Here is a 15,744-nt window from a genome sequence, read left to right as displayed (position 1 = left end):
ACAAGGGAATTCATTACAGTATTCTATCTACTTTTCTATATGTTTGAAATTTTTAACAGTATTAAAAGTAAAAAGGAAACTGCACCTCCAGGATTTGGACGGAGGACTGGGGTGAAGGTCCCGCTGAGCTGAGGAAAAGCAGTTGTGTTTGGCTTGGGTGTTGGGGGGTGGAGATATTAATTTAGTATCTCTTAGACCTCGACATGACTCCCTGATCTGGTCAGGAGCCAGGCCTTCCAAGTGCTGTATGTGACCTGACACAGACCCTCATCACAGACCAAGCAGGGGAGAAGCAGGGAAGACGGCCAAAGGGGGAAGGGCTGGGACTGCAGAGCCGCCGCAGAGCCGCCGTCCCCAGTGTGGACGCTGCCCGGGACCAGGCTGCAGAGACCTTATGTGGCACACAGACTCTAACATGTTTACTATCCCAGAAAACACTGGCCGGCCCCTGGTCTGAATAATGGCTTCTTTCCTATGCTCTTGATGAAGGAGCAGAGGCCTGAGGTACTTACCTTGTATGTACAGATAGTCAATTTCCTCTTCCTGGTCTCGGTGTTTCTCTGCAGCAACGTGTTACACATCTGGAACACCTGCTGCATGACGGCGTCTTGTCTCAGGTCATCACGGCCCTTCAGGACATCAAACGCAAATAATGAGGCTCAGTCCATTTTCTTTATTACAGGACCATACAGAGGGTCACATCAGGACAATGACAGGGCTCTCAGAAATCAATCCAGGCAGAGCGCCTGGGTAGCTCAGCTGGTTAAGCGTCCAACTTCAGCTCAGGTCATGACCTCACAGATTGTGGGTTCGAGCCCTGCATCGGGCTCTGTGCTGACAGCTCGGAGCCTGGAGCGTGTTTTGGATTCTGTGTCTCCCTCTCCACCCCTCCGCTGCTTGCACTCTGTCTCAAAACTAAGTAAACACTGAAAAAATTTTTTAAAAACCCCAAATCAATCTGGGCATCTGTACTCCTCACAGTCTCTTAAAATAATTAAGACCTATCGCTACTCTTTCATTTAGAATTAGCTCTAACCCTGGGTAGGCAGACCGATTCAGGAAAAAGCTTCCCTCAGCTGCGTCTGTAGCCAGGCTAACTGGAACCCCTCTGTTCCTCCACTGGAGGCACAGCGCTGTTCTCTCTACTCCTTCCCAGCAAGGCCCCCAGGACTTGGGAGCAGAGTCAGGGAGGAAGGCTGTCCCCTTCCTCATACAGTTAATAGCAGCTGGCACAGTGCCAGTCTCAGGATAGGGAAGCAAGAGCCCTCAACTTGAACTATTCAAGAAAATAAGCAACAATCACCAAACAGATTTTCCAGAATAAGCAAGCTGTTAACCTCATCATACCTGTGCATGTTAAAGGCATTTTTTTATTTCAATCAACTTTTCTAATGATGGCCTTCCAAGAGACACAAAAAAATTAGGAAAAGCAATCTGCTTCTAGACAATGATATAATTTATATTTTGTAAGTTTTCCTCACTTATAATTTTTGAGAAGAAAAATAAAGACCCAAGCAGGAAGTTGTGCTGTGACTTTTCTCACTAAGCCTGTAAGGACCACACCACTCGAGGGGAGTCTCACCTTGACAAGCTGTCTCCTTTCCTTTCCATCAGAGCCCAAACAATCGATTATTTTAGGTAAATTTAAACCTCCTGCTAAATGAAATTCTGCTTTAAATGACTGTATAGTCACCAGATTTCCATATTCTCCAGTAGGATCCACCTGATAAAAGTATAAATGTGATAAACAGGTCAGGTATATTATGGGCGCTTAAAGACGAATTATAAATGACAATTTTACTCTTTTTTATTTTTTACTCTTTTGTTAAAGTTTGTTTATTTAGTGAGAGTGCATGAGTGCAAGAGGGGCAGAGAGAGAGAGAGAGAGAGAGAGAGAGAGAGAATCCCAAGCAGACTCCATGCTCAGCGTGGAGCCCAGACATGGGGCTCGATTACCCACGAACCGTGAGATCATGACCTGAGCCAAAATTAACAGTTGGATCCTTAGCTGACTGAGCCACCCAGTGCCCCTATAGACAACAATTTTAACATGAAACACAGGAATGAATGACAACATGCTGCGGGTTAAGAGCTAGAGTGATAATTTACTTCCTGTTTAAATGAAAGAAACATGGGGTGCCTGGGTGGCTCAGTTTGGGCAACTGACTACTGATTTCAGCTCAGGTCATGATCTCCTGGTTGGTGAGCTCAAGCCTGGCGTGGGGCACTGTGCTGACAGTACGGAGCCTGCTTGGGATTCTCTCTCTCCCTCTCTCTCTGGCCCTCCCCCACTTGTGCTCTGTCAAAATAAACTTGAAATGTTTTTTAATTACAAAAAATAATAAATGAAAGAACCAAAATTCAACATGGAAAAGGTTTATAAACTCCCACAAGTTACCTCCCCTAAGTACCTCTCACTAAAAGAGGGGCACACAGTGTTGGAAAGGATAGACAAAAAGCTGCTTTCAGGTCTGACCAGTGACTGCGTCTATGTTCAGTCATCTGAGAAATAGTGAAACTTATCACAACAAGATAGGAAGGTAAATTTTAGAAAAGTGTGGAGAGTGGTTTCCAGGGTTGTAACTGCTAAATCTGGCATTTTCTGGAAATACTCAGCTAACTACCTTTGCTATTGTAGTTGGAAAGGTATTATTAGTCCAGATGACGGAGCTACATTTCAAATCAAGTAACTACGTATACCAAGAATGTACTCAAAATGATTTTTCTTTCATTAAAAAAATTTTTTTGTAGTTTTTATTTAAATTCTACTGTTAGTTTCAGGTGTACAATACAGTGATTCTGCACTTGCACACGTCGCCTGGTGCTCATCACAGCAAGTGCGGCCTTTATCCCCACGACCTATTTCATCCATACCCCCCACCGGCCTCCCCTCTGGTGACCACCAGTCTGTTCTCTAGAGTTAGGAGTCTATCACTGAACTATAACCTTTATTATTACTACATGTATCCCTGCCAACATGGTATTTCTAGCAATAAAGATCACTACAACATAGCCAGGAGTATCACATATATTACAGTTACTACCATAACCTGTACCGTGTTACTTAATACCGTAACACCTCACGGTCACTACATTCTAACACATCCAGAATTTTTAAAATATAAAGTATTTCGGGACTTTATTGCCAAGTTAAAAATTAGTCTTGGCATAAGCACGGGAACCTTTCCTTATTTTGGCCAATGACGGTAACCGTCTACAGACCTTCCCTACAGGGAAGATGGGAGGTACAAAACTGAAGGCAAAAGAAAAGAAAGCAGGAGAGTCCTTTAAGTATTTTAAGGGCGGGGTCAACGGAATGTAGAAAGAAACTGTATGTTGAAACAAATGAAAGTGCTAATTTTGGCAAAAAAAAAAAAAAAAAAAAGAAAAAAAAGTCTGTTTCAAATGGTTTAGCCTAATCAAGAGAAATGTGAATTTAGTTCAATAAGAAAAATCAAAACAGCTAATAGTAAATTACCTTAATTTCCATAGTTGGGACAACAACATCTTCTAAATTCTTCAGTTTAGTAATTGGCTGGTCGGCTGGGATATTTATGCCTTCTGTATTTAAAATAAAGAGGTTCTGGTGAACACCTGTACCCTGACCAACAGCTCGGAAGGGAAAGCAGGAGAGTTCAGCAGACGCCACAGACCCCAACCTGCGGCTCAGGCCCTGATTCAGGAATCAAGAGCCAGGACTTGCGACACAATGTAGCTCAGAGCAGAGCATGGCTGACACACGAATTTGCAGGTAACCTGGCGCTAGTGATTAGGTCCCATTCCAGCAGAGGGTCCAGGCTGAGCACCTTAAGATAATTCCACAAGTTTGCACAGCACACAGATTAATGTACTCCTGCCACATCACTATCAAATGTAACCAAAGGATGTGACAATCAATACTCTTTGTCTGCTTACACAAATACCAGAAAAGTCTCGTTCTTATTTTAAAGTAACAAAAACGTAAATATGAAGAGACAGTCCTGAACAGAAAACGGAATATAATTGTTCAAGAATGTGGAGAGAGACTTCCGAGTGTATGCACATAACCAAATGTTATAGCAGCTTCTGATTACTGGAAGAGACACGGCAAGAAGAACGAGGGATTATATATGCGTCAGATATTCTAACACCTGTGGAGGAAATGGTGAGGCCTTCTCACTCTTAAGTACCAGAGCACAGTGAGTAACTGACATCATTTTAAGAACTTTCGACCCTGAAAACTGTCAGTTATTTTAACGCACTTGTCTCTACACAATTCTCTGCGACAAGTATTTGCACCAGAATATTACCCAGAGAAACCAATTAACTCAGCGCAGTCATCTATCATCAGATAGATATAAGATATTAAATGAGAAGTGACAAGGGGATGTTGAAGTCACTGGGTAAAACTTAAGCTGTGGATCACATGTGAATCGTAATCATAAAGACCTTCATGTCTATAATTAATCTTATGTGTATAAGTTAAAAGAGATTACATATTAAGCTCTATAATTAATATATCCCTACAGAGAAAAACAGCAAGAAAACAACACTCTTTCTTCCCAACACATACTTCTCTGCGTCCTCCACTGAGTGGCATCTAAGTTTGCTAATATGATGTAAGCATCACAAAGTGCCTCTACACTTCTGACCATATGAGGTCTCCTACTTCTGATAGTACATATTATTCTGTTTGCAGCCTCGGTTCGATCCTGTTAGTAAAAAAACAAACAAAAAAACATTACACAAAGGAATACCCGACACTGGCACTTTTCAGAGTTGTAACAAAAAGAACCACCAAAGTTAATGGACTGATCTAAGCACCGGAAGGACTCGCATCCCCCAGAAATGAACAAAATAGTCACCTTGTGAATGCAATACATCAAAGGTATAATACTATCAACAGTAAATGACTTAGGTGTGCCTTGAAATGTTTTTTCTTTGCTCAATGATGTGAGGGAAAAAAAGTATTGGTATGTCCTATGCTTTGAGAATATTCAGGAATTTTGAACCATTTTTAGGTGGCATGATAACAAAGGATTTACAAACTGAGTATGAACAACACACATTCTTAGAATCCCTGAGAATTAAGAAGAGAATATTCTGGAAAAAATGAATACTATAATTCAAAAAGGTATGTATGTTTAATCCAAATACCTCATCAAGCTGAGAGCTTTGTTTAGGTGCATTTTTACTTATTCTACTCCTTCTTGCCGCCTCTGGTTTGGTCAAAAATTCATCTTTGTTTGCATTTGCTAAAGCCAGTATAATAAACAAGGTATGATGGGGGTGATCCATAGCAATTGTAGAGATAAGCTGTCAGAAAATAATGAACTATTAGTTTTATGCAATCAATCAACCAAAAAACAAAAAAGGAAAATCCATTACGTTTTTCATTTTGTTTGACGTTAAGACACATAGGGTACCAGATGCCATAGTGGGTAGAGCGTTGTATATGTCTGGGACAGAGGAATGTGAGCATGATACAGAAATGGAGTAACTTAAGTGGAGAGACGAGACAAAAGAAGATTTTTATTCCCGCCCTTTTACAGCATAATAAATGCAACTGACTGGGATATTTTTTATCTTCATCTCCTAGAGTGGGACATTAGTATACAACACATGAAAGACAACCAATTGTGCTTTGATCTGCAGGCGTACTTACGTTATTGAGGACTTCATGGAATCCTAGGCCCCCCATCATTTTGGTCCCCATTCTAGCAGCCAGCTGGTACATAAGAGGCAGGAATTTGTATGATGGAATGTTCATTCCTTTGCTCTACCATTAAAAAAAAACAAACAAACCTTAAGAAACAATGCGTTTCAAGAAGCCTCACATCTAAGCAAATAAATTACTCTAAGATAACGCTGCCAGCACAGTCATCTGCTGGTTGTTACTAAAACTGCACTGGCTACATTTTTGCCCTTAAGATTCATCTTCTCTTAGTTTCAGTGGTATTCTGGATTTGATTCACTGGTGAGTCCCAGTGCTTGATCCTAAAGTAAACTGTTCAGACCTGGAACACCTGCACTGATTACATTCCATGAGACGGGAGGGCTGCTGTGATGGTGACCCCTGGGAAGTCCGTGTATAATAAAATGGGGTAACCGGGTTCCCTGACGCCAAAAGTTAAAAGGATTGAATGTGCACTTGCAGCAGAGACTGCTTGCTTGTAACTACTATGTGTCTTATCATTCTTCTCATCCAGAAGAACCACTTTATTTTTAAGCTTCAAATGGATTGCCGATGTAGATCCTATAAGCATAACTTTAATTTTAGGTATCCTCACTGAAATCTAAAATTTTTAAGTAAAAACTCAGGAAATACTACTGCCTTAATGTTTCTTAAAAATGTGTTTGTCATTTGCAAAAGTAATTCACTGTAAAAATCCCAGAAAAGATAAAGCCAGAGGAAAAACCTGCCTGAAATCTCCCAATCTGGCATTCTGGTACTTTCCAGCAGTAACTGCAAAGGTACAGTTAAAGACTGACCTAAAGGCTCTCGTCTCCGCATAAACCTGCATCATGAGAGCTGATCAAGTACGTAGGAGTAGAGCACCGAACCACATGGCAGGGATACAAAGAATACACAAAATCAGTAACACTGGCAGGCTCTTGTCTAAGCTTTTCAAGCGCAGGCTGGAATCTGGGGTTTACAAAGACGACTTGCCTTCATCATGCCATTGACTTCAGAAACTCCAGAATTTTCAAGCCAGAGAGAACAAAGACGGAATATCCACATATCATGCGCTTCTCCACTCAATAAGCAACTGATGTAATTTTCAACTGCTTTACATAAGAACCGCTTACGATCCTCCTTCAGGGCACGGAGCGCACACTCGTCCAGCTCCAGCTCTCGCTGCACCTTTATCGTGTATCTTGTGTTGGGTAATTAAAGGAAGATGCAAAACCCATCAAAATGTATAGAACTACATCATACATGATATACAACATAAATGAAAAGTCAACTGTCCATCCTAGGAGAAAAAGCAAAATTCTAAAAATTATAAGGGAACAAACTTAGTATCTCAAAGTAAGTCTGGGCAATTCAAAAGTCATTGTAGGGGCGCCTGGGTAGCTCAGTTGGTTAAACGTCCAACTCTTGATTTTGGCTCAGGTCATGATCTCACAGTTTGTGAGATCAGCCCCGTGTCGTGATCTGCATGGAGCCTGCTTAGGATTCTTTCTCTCTCTCTCTCTCTCTCTGCCCCTCCCCACTTGTGAGCGCACACGCTGTCTCAAAAATAAAAGTAAACATCAAAAGCCATCCTAGGCAACCAGGGGCCAAGTGGACTCTACTCAAGATACCTACTTAACTTTATTCTCTACTTTCACTATCCTATTCAGACAAAAGGGACGCCTGAGAAAGGGTTAAAAAAACACACACACATCAGAATAGATAACTCTTCCGTATTTAATTTCACCACCTATCTCCTTTTAACTATGATACCAACAAACCCAAAAAGCAAAACAAAAAGCTAACATCCATACAGTCTACAATGAGCTTAGAACCACAGTACGCAATCACGCCCTGGTTCTGTACATCTTGTCTATACATACAGTCACTGCATTTCTGTGCATCTTGTCACTTATCACTGGTGGACATGTAGTTACCTGGTGGTCTGAATTTTATGCTCCCTAAGAAGGCCCACTTCCTCTTTGGCCCTTTTCAGGAGAGCCTGCTTGTTTTCAAATTCTGATGATTTCATGTAGTTTTCAATTCTCTGGTACTGCGTATCCGAGAACCGTGCTAATGAGAGAAATGCCTTCATTTTTCCATTTCTAAGCTCATCACTGCTTTCTCCGTCATAATTTCCAGCAACTTCCACTGCCTTCAAGAAAACACAATAATTTACGTTATTTACACAGATCCTAAATGTATCTGAAGAATCACTTAAAAAGACAGTCACAGTAATGTTCAATTTATACATATTTTTATGGATAAGCTAAATTATATGAAGCACAGTATTTTGAATTTTCAAACAATTTGACAGTGTAGAAATAACCAAAACAGCTAATATTTTAACAAACTGTAGAAAACAAAGGGCTTCATAAAATTTAAAGACGGTCATATTATACTTTTCATGCTATACTTATTTATAGTGAGATAGCTACTTCCAAAATTAATTAAACTACAGGAATAAGGGGAGAAACAAGAGGGAGAGAGGGGCCGGAGCACAAAGTCCTGATCCTGTTTGTAAGGCGGCTGGGTTACAAGTGCACAGTCAAGACTAACTTGCATGTTCCTTAATCAGCTCTTCTTGTAGATAAGTAAATGGAGAAATGACCAGAAGCAACTTCAGAGAGTAGGTGGTGGGGGGGGGGGCACTGAGGGAAGACATATCTGGGCTTCCTTTCAAAACAGGGTCCTTCTTTTTTACCACTGTTTCATCCTGCCCTAAAAATTACACGGAGCTGCTACAGTAACAAATGCCCCAAAACTGAAATCTTCCTTTTATTTGCTTTTGAAATGCACATGGCCTTGATGAAAGATCAAGCGTACTCATGCTGAACAGCTCTCCTAAGGGCTGTGAGAAAACCTTACCTTTTCCAGGTAGGTCTGCATGATGACCGCAGGGTTTTCTAAGCAAGTTTCCGCCAACCAGGTGCCGCAAACCCTCAGACATTCTGTGTACAGAAGTCTTAGGCTGGGATCATTCTGTATATGAAAAGCAAAATCTTAAAATGTAATTCACTATCATGACTATGCGAAAGTATCTTCCATGTAGGGGAAAAAAGCAGGTTAAAAATAGTTTTCCTCGTATATGCCAGGCACTTTAGCAAGGCTTGATTTCTGTATGTTACCTCATCTCATCCCCACAAGAACCCTGTGAGGCGAGGACTCTATTACCCTTCATCTGCAGAGTGCAGTGGCAGTACGGACGCACAGAGGGGCAGGTAACTCTAGCCAGGCTGATCCCGGGCCCCACTTGGTAAGCAACGTGTAAACATCATACTGTATCAGCTCCCGGAGCTCTGGTATAATGGTAAAACTCTCCGATGAGGATGTCCTAAAGTGCCCAATACCGGAAAGGCAGGTGCGTGTCAGAAGGAGGGCACTGTGGCCACACCTGCAAACACCACACGACTCCCGCAAACACCTCTACTGTGCCCATAATACGCTGGAGAGACAGCTACAGAGGCACACAGATTTCCAGTAACCAGTGGGTAATGTTAAATAAAATATGAGACATTCTTTTTCCTAAGTATGAAGACTGACAACTTAATTGTTCCAACTTGCTTCCTTTTTAAATTTTTTTTTTTTTTTTTTTTTTTTTTTTTTTTTTTTTAAATTTTTTTTTCAACGTTTATTTATTTTTGGGACAGAGAGAGACAGAGCATGAACGGGAGAGGGGCAGAGAGAGAGGGAGACACAGAATCAGAAACAGGCTCCAGGCTCTGAGCCATCAGCCCAGAGCCCGACGCGGGGCTCGAACTCACGGACCGTGAGATCGTGACCTGGCTGAAGTCAGACGCTTAACCGACTGCGCCACCCAGGCGCCCCCCAACTTGCTTCCTTTTTAAACTTTGGTTCTCTCACACATTTCCTCTTCCATTTCTTTATTCTGAATTTATAGTAGCTATTTCTTCCCCCTCCACCTCCTGTACTGGCTATTTCATGTTTGTTTCCATCATACTCTTCTCGAATTCCATATAAAGTTTAAAAAAAAATGCTTAACACTGGGTTAAATCAAATAAATCTACCACAAGATGGACTAACAGAATTATTACAAAGAGAAACTAAAATTAGTATTTCTAAACTTCTTTACAAATAGTAATTTTCAAGGCTCCTTTTTATAATTTCTTGTTCATAGATAAGCAAATTTCAAGGCTTTAATAAAACTGTGGACTTATTAAAAATATTTTAGGGGGCACCTCAGTGGCTCAGTCGGTTGAGCGTCTGACTTGATTTCGGCTCAGGTCATAATCCCAAAGTCGTGGGATCAAACCTCCTGTTGGGCTCCACACTGAGCATGGAGTCTGCTTAAGATTCTCTCTCTCCGGGCGTTTGGGTGGCTCAGTCAGTTAAGCGTCCGACTTTGGCTCAGGTCATGATCTCACGGTTCGTGAGTTTGTGCCCCGCATTGGGCTCTGTGCTGACAACCCAGAGCCTGGAGCCTGCTTTGGATTCTGTGTCTCCCTCTCTCCCTGCCCCTCCTCCGCTGACGCTCTATCTCTATCTCAAAAATAAACAAACATTAAAAAAATTAAAAATATATCTATTTTAAAGCTCAGTGGTTGCTTTACAACAGTAAAATACTAATTCAGCCAATTAAAAAAAACCAGTAAACCTCTGCACCACTGGAGTCCAGCTTCTTGATCATCTGCTTGAGGACACTCAAGGCGAGACTCTGCTCGTTTCTTGCCCAAAATACTTGGGCCTCCTCCAGCTGCCACTCGGAGACTCCACGACCAGGTGGGTTGTACTGTTTAATGTGAAATATTGCCCGTTCGGGGAGCTGAAATGAAAACGACATATGGGAATAAATACCATTACTGTTACTACTGCTAGTACGAATCATGGAAGCAGTAACTCCCACCACTGACGACGGTTTGTCAGGACGGTCTCAAGTACATCTGTGCCTGCCTCCCTCAGCCCCGCATCCATCTGGTTCTCTCACAAATACATACATATAGATGTATACATAAGCACATGTACGAACACACGTGTGTGTATGCGTGCAGTATATAAGACCACTGAATTGTTATCAATATAGTCAGTTAGGTATCTTCTCATTTCAGAACCATGAGATTGAGGCTTAGAGAAGTACCCTGTCCAAGGCTTGAACTCAGGTCTGATGCCAAAACGGGAAATCTTGAACAATTATCCTAAGCGATATTTTTAAAGCAATCTGTTTCTCGGTGACGCTTCTGTTTTACTTGTGCTTTCCATTTTCTGGGTCATAAAAGAAAAAGTCATAGGGTGAGACGACATCATTTTAAATCTTATTACCTGAGTGTTCTTAAAAGTTCGGGCTAGTATGGAGAGTTCTACAAGGTGCGTGGTGAGAATATCCTTAAAACATTCTCTCTGGGAGTTTTCCATTTCCTTTTCCATCAAGATCTCCAAAATGACTGTGCGCAGAGCCATGATGGGCTCCTGAAAACTAAAGTCACTGTCTTTGAGAAGCTGGGAGTGTTTCCGCCACTTAGCGTAGACTTCGGAGGGCTGCCTACCAGGGACCGATCTGAAAGCAACATCACAGAAGCCACGTAAGCAAGAGAAATGAAGGACAAAAATGCTACCACACAGCTTCTGCATTTAAGATAAAACACAAAGGAGTTTTGACAGTAATGACACAAGAGCTTAAAAAGGATACAAAGTAAGCACCAAAGTTTAGAAAACTACAAAACCATCAGACCTGTGAGGGTCAGCACAGGGGCTACAGATGATGAATGTTTTTAAAGATTTTCTTAAAAATACTCTTAAAGCTCACAAAAAGCAGCATTTCTAAGTATATATTCTTCTGAAACGAGAACACCTTAATGAGGCTTGGTATCAGAACGCCGACACCTCTAGTCCCGCTTCAACGTTCCCTGTGGCAAAAGGCGGCATGTCAGCAAGGAAAGGGAACAAGTGTATTAATTTCTGCTGTGCCCAAGTGGGTGCAGGGGAGGACTCTATGCATAATTACAGCTGCTAAAGAAATCACAATTCAGGGGGAGAAATGCTGGTAGCCGGCAAAGGTCTCACTCCCCAACATTATTTATTAAAGGAAGAGAAAATGCATATTCTGCAATTAGTTTACATGAAAAGGATGCTTCCCACACGGTCACACTAAGCAATACCGTCCAATCCTTGAGGGCCACTGTACTGACAGGAATCAAGATGAAGAAGGGACAGTAAGAAGATGACAAGGTGATAACTAGGAAATGAAAGCTCCTTCAGGAAGCTTCCAGATGGGAGGGGCCAACATGGCAGAGAAGTAGGGGGATCCAAAGTTCCCTCCTCTATGAAACAAAGCAGTGTTGAAACTAAAGGACTTTGAATTCTGAGAGTCCGGGAGGAAAAGAGACAGTCACTTCCAGGGACCCACAGGGATAACCTGACTGCCGTAAATGCGTGATTCTGAACTGGGAGAGATGAAACGAACGGAGGAGAGGGATCCCCTTCTGCAGAGACACAAAGGGAAGAGAAAGTGCAGCTGGGGAAGCATAGGACTGTATCTGGACAAGAGAAAAACCTCAAACCAGGACGGAGAAAAAGCCCATCTCTAACTGCAGGGCTTGCTCCGGACTGGGCCAGCTGCCCGGACCAGGCGACTGGGGAGGAGGGGAGCCAGCCCCAGGCTCGGGGACTAGGTCGCGGGTGCAGTCCGCAGTAGGAGAAAGCGATCCCCTCCATGGAGTGCTGCGGCAAAGGGCAAAGCCTGCTGCGCCTGCCAGTCGGGGACCACACATCTGGCGGCGTGCAGCGGCGCTTCGCCAGTACCAGGGCGCACGGATCGGGAGTTTGAGTCCCAGCCGAGCCCCAGGCATGGAGTCGGTGGAGCAGGACAAACCGCCTCGTCTGCGTCCTCATTTGTGTCCGTGGCACAGTGAGGACGGCTCGAACAGAGTGGTTTGGAACACCAGGTCTGTGAAGAAGAGACTGGGGGTTGCCATCACCACCAAGGGGGGACTTCAGCTAACAGACGGCAGGGCCCACAGTGGAGGCGGGACCCGCCTACACCAAACCACGCCCCTCCGCGCCGGGTGCTGTGTATCTACGGGAACAGGATTGGCGCTGAGGAACCGGACGCCCCGCCCCCTCCTCCAGACCTGAGCAGCTGCATTGCCTGGATTAATTCTCGGATAATTCTAATTATAGACATATATTCTTCCTTCCTTTTCTTCTTTTTCTCTCTTCCCTCCTCCAGTCTGGTTACTCTGGTTGTTGCTTTGTTTAAGCAGACATATTTAATCCATTTTCTTGATACATGTTCCACACCTCCTTCTTAATTCTCCATTCTCTCTCTCTGGATTAAGCTGTCTAGTTTCTCTGTCTGGATAACTTTATTTTCTTTTCTTTTTCCCCACTTCCTTCTTTATTTTCCCTTCTCTCTCTCTGGATTAAGCCATAGAGTTTCTCTGCCTGGTCAATTTTTATTTTTTCTTTCTCCCCGGCCCCTGTCATTTCTCTCTCCGTATGGGATAAGGCCTCTTCCAACAGCACTGCCTCCACCCTATGGTTTACTTGCAGCTGGTGTTTCTGTTTCTGGCTTTTCGTTTGTTCGCGTGTTTTTGTTTTCTGAGTTTTGTTTGTTTTCCTTTCCAGGGCTACTTGAATGAACAAATGAAAGCACACTTAGTGGAGGGTTCAAAACACCACTACCGTAGGGAGATTTAGAATTTAGAATAATAGTCATAATACTAATCGCTGGCGGGCGCCAGTCGGTTGGGTGTCCGACTTCAGCTCAGGTCGTAATCTCACAGTTCGTGAGTTCGAGCCCCGCATCGGGCTCTGTGCTGACAGCTCAGGGCCTGGAGCCTGCTTCGGACTCTGTGTCTCCCTCTCTCTCTGCTCCTCCCCTGCACACGCTGTCTCTCTCTCTCAAAAATAAATAAAGATTAAAAAAAATTAAAAAAAAAAAGATTAATCGCTGGACTTGAAAAAAGCATAGAAGACAGCCGAGAATCTACTGCTGTAGAGATCAAGGAACTAAAAAATAGTAATGATGAATTTAAAAATGCTGTAAATGAGGTGCAAAATAAACTAGAGGCAGTCACAGAAAGAACTGAAGAGGCAGAGGGGAGAATTAGAGAACTAAGTGACTCAATGAAACAGAACAACATCCGTATCATAGGAATTCCAGAAGAAGAAGATGGAGAAAAGGGCCGAAGGTGTGCTTGAAAAAATCACAGCTGATAACTTCCCCAATCTGGGGAAGGAAACGGACACTGAAATCCAGGAGGCACAGAGAACTCCCTTCAGACGTAACTTGAATCGATCTTCTGCACGACATATCACAGCAAAACTGGCAAAATACAAAGACAAAGAGAGAATTCTGAAAGCAGCTAGAGATAAACAGACCTTAACCTACAAGGGTAGACATATAAGGGTAGTAGCTGACCTATCTACTGAAACTTGGCAGGCCAAAAAGGAATGGCAGGAAATTTTCAATGTGATGAAAATGAAAAACACGCAGCCAAGAATCCTTTATCCAGCAAGCCTGTCATTCAGAATAGGAGAGATCAAGGTTTTCCCAAACAAAACTGAAGGAATTCATCACCACTAAACCAGACATACAAGAGATCCTAAGGGGGACTCTGTGAGTGTTACGGAGACCACAAAGGATCAGAGACATCACTAGAAGCATGAAACCTACAGACAAGACAATGGCTCTAAACCCTTATCTTTCAATAAGAACACTGAACATAAATGGACTAAATGCTCCAATCAAAAGACACAGGGTATCAGAATGGATACAAAAACAAGACCCATCTATTCGCTGTCTACAAGAGACCCATTTTAGACCTGAGGACACCTTCAGATTGAAAGTGAGGGGATGGAGAACCATCTCTCATGCTACTAGAAGTGAAAGAAAGTTGGAGTAGCCATACTTATATCAGACAAACTAGATTTTAAACTAAAGACAGTAACAAGAGATGAAGAGGGGCATTACATAATAATTACAAGGTCTATCCATCAGGAAGAGCTAACAATTATAAATGTCTATGTGCCGAATATGGGAGCCCCCAAATACATAAAACAATTATTTACAAACATAAGCGATCTTATTGGTAAGAACTGCAGGGGACTTTAATACTCCCCTTACAACAATGGAAAGATCATCTAGACAGAAAATCAATAAAGAAACAATGGTCCTGAATGATACACTGGACCAGATGGACTTGACAGATACATTTAGAACTTTTCATCCAAAAACAGCAGAATATACGTTTCTCTCGAGTGCACATGTAACATTCTCCAAGACAGATCACATACTGAGCCACCAAAAAACCCTCAATAAATACAAAAGAATTGAGATCATGCCATACACACTTTCAGATCACAATGCTATGAAACTTGAAATCAACCACAGGAAAAAGTTTGGAAAACCTCCAAATGCATGGAGGTTAAAGAACATCCTACTAAAAAACAAATGGGTCAACCAGGCAATTACAGAAGAAATTAAAAAATGTATGGAAACAAATGAAAATGAAAACACAACAATCCAAACCCTTTGGGATGCAGCAAAGGCAGTTCTAAGAGGGAAATACATTGCAATCCAGGCCTATCTCAAGAAACAAGAAAAATCCCAAATATGAAATCTAACAGCACAGCACACCTAAAGGAACTAGAAGCAGAACAGCAAAGAAACCCCATGCCCAGCAGAAAAAAAGGAATAATAAAGATCAGAGCAGAAATAAATAATGTAGAATTCAAAAAAACAGATCAATGAAACTAAGAGTTGGTTTTTTGAAAAAATAAACAAAATTGATAAACCTCTAGCCAGGTTTCTCAAAAAGAAAAGAGAGAGGACCCAAATAGATAAAATAACAAATGAAAATGGATATATCACAACTAATTCCTCAGAAATACAAGCAATTATCAGGGAATACTATGAAAAATTATATGCCAACAAACTGGACAATCTGGAAGAAATGGACAAATTCCTAGATACCCACACACTACCAAAACTCAAATGGGAAGAAATAGAAAATCTGAACAGACCCATAACTAGTGAAGAAACTGAAAGTTATCAAAAATCTCCCAACAAATAAGACTCCTGGACCAGATGGCTAGTCCCGGGGAATTCTACCAGACATTTAAAGCAGAGT

General features: G+C 42.1%; 1 protein-coding gene across 4 annotated transcripts in view; it reads right to left on the bottom strand.

Annotated features, from left to right (window-relative positions):
- The window catches only part of ATM (ATM serine/threonine kinase), a 131,838-nt gene that overhangs the window by 16,821 nt on the left and 99,273 nt on the right, over nucleotides 1-15,744 (bottom strand). For all 4 annotated transcript variants that reach the window (XM_047070393.1, XM_047070392.1, XM_047070390.1 and 1 more), the window contains exons 48-58: nucleotides 10,934-11,168; nucleotides 10,272-10,439; nucleotides 8,525-8,638; nucleotides 7,594-7,811; nucleotides 6,650-6,857; nucleotides 5,645-5,758; nucleotides 5,137-5,295; nucleotides 4,553-4,691; nucleotides 3,479-3,561; nucleotides 1,583-1,723; nucleotides 513-629 (exon numbers count right to left, since the gene is read on the bottom strand). In XM_047070393.1, the coding sequence (XP_046926349.1) occupies nucleotides 513-629; nucleotides 1,583-1,723; nucleotides 3,479-3,561; nucleotides 4,553-4,691; nucleotides 5,137-5,295; nucleotides 5,645-5,758; nucleotides 6,650-6,857; nucleotides 7,594-7,811; nucleotides 8,525-8,638; nucleotides 10,272-10,439; nucleotides 10,934-11,168 (1,696 nt within the window). The remainder of the gene's footprint in view (nucleotides 1-512; nucleotides 630-1,582; nucleotides 1,724-3,478; nucleotides 3,562-4,552; nucleotides 4,692-5,136; nucleotides 5,296-5,644; nucleotides 5,759-6,649; nucleotides 6,858-7,593; nucleotides 7,812-8,524; nucleotides 8,639-10,271; nucleotides 10,440-10,933; nucleotides 11,169-15,744) is intronic.

The sequence above is a fragment of the Lynx rufus genome, unplaced genomic scaffold (assembly GCF_022079265.1).
Source record: "Lynx rufus isolate CCGP_SWC_20201006 ecotype Redwood Valley unplaced genomic scaffold, mLynRuf1.p SCAF_9, whole genome shotgun sequence".
Classification (NCBI taxonomy): Eukaryota; Metazoa; Chordata; class Mammalia; order Carnivora; family Felidae; genus Lynx; species Lynx rufus.
This window is presented reverse-complemented; position numbering and strand designations above follow the sequence as displayed.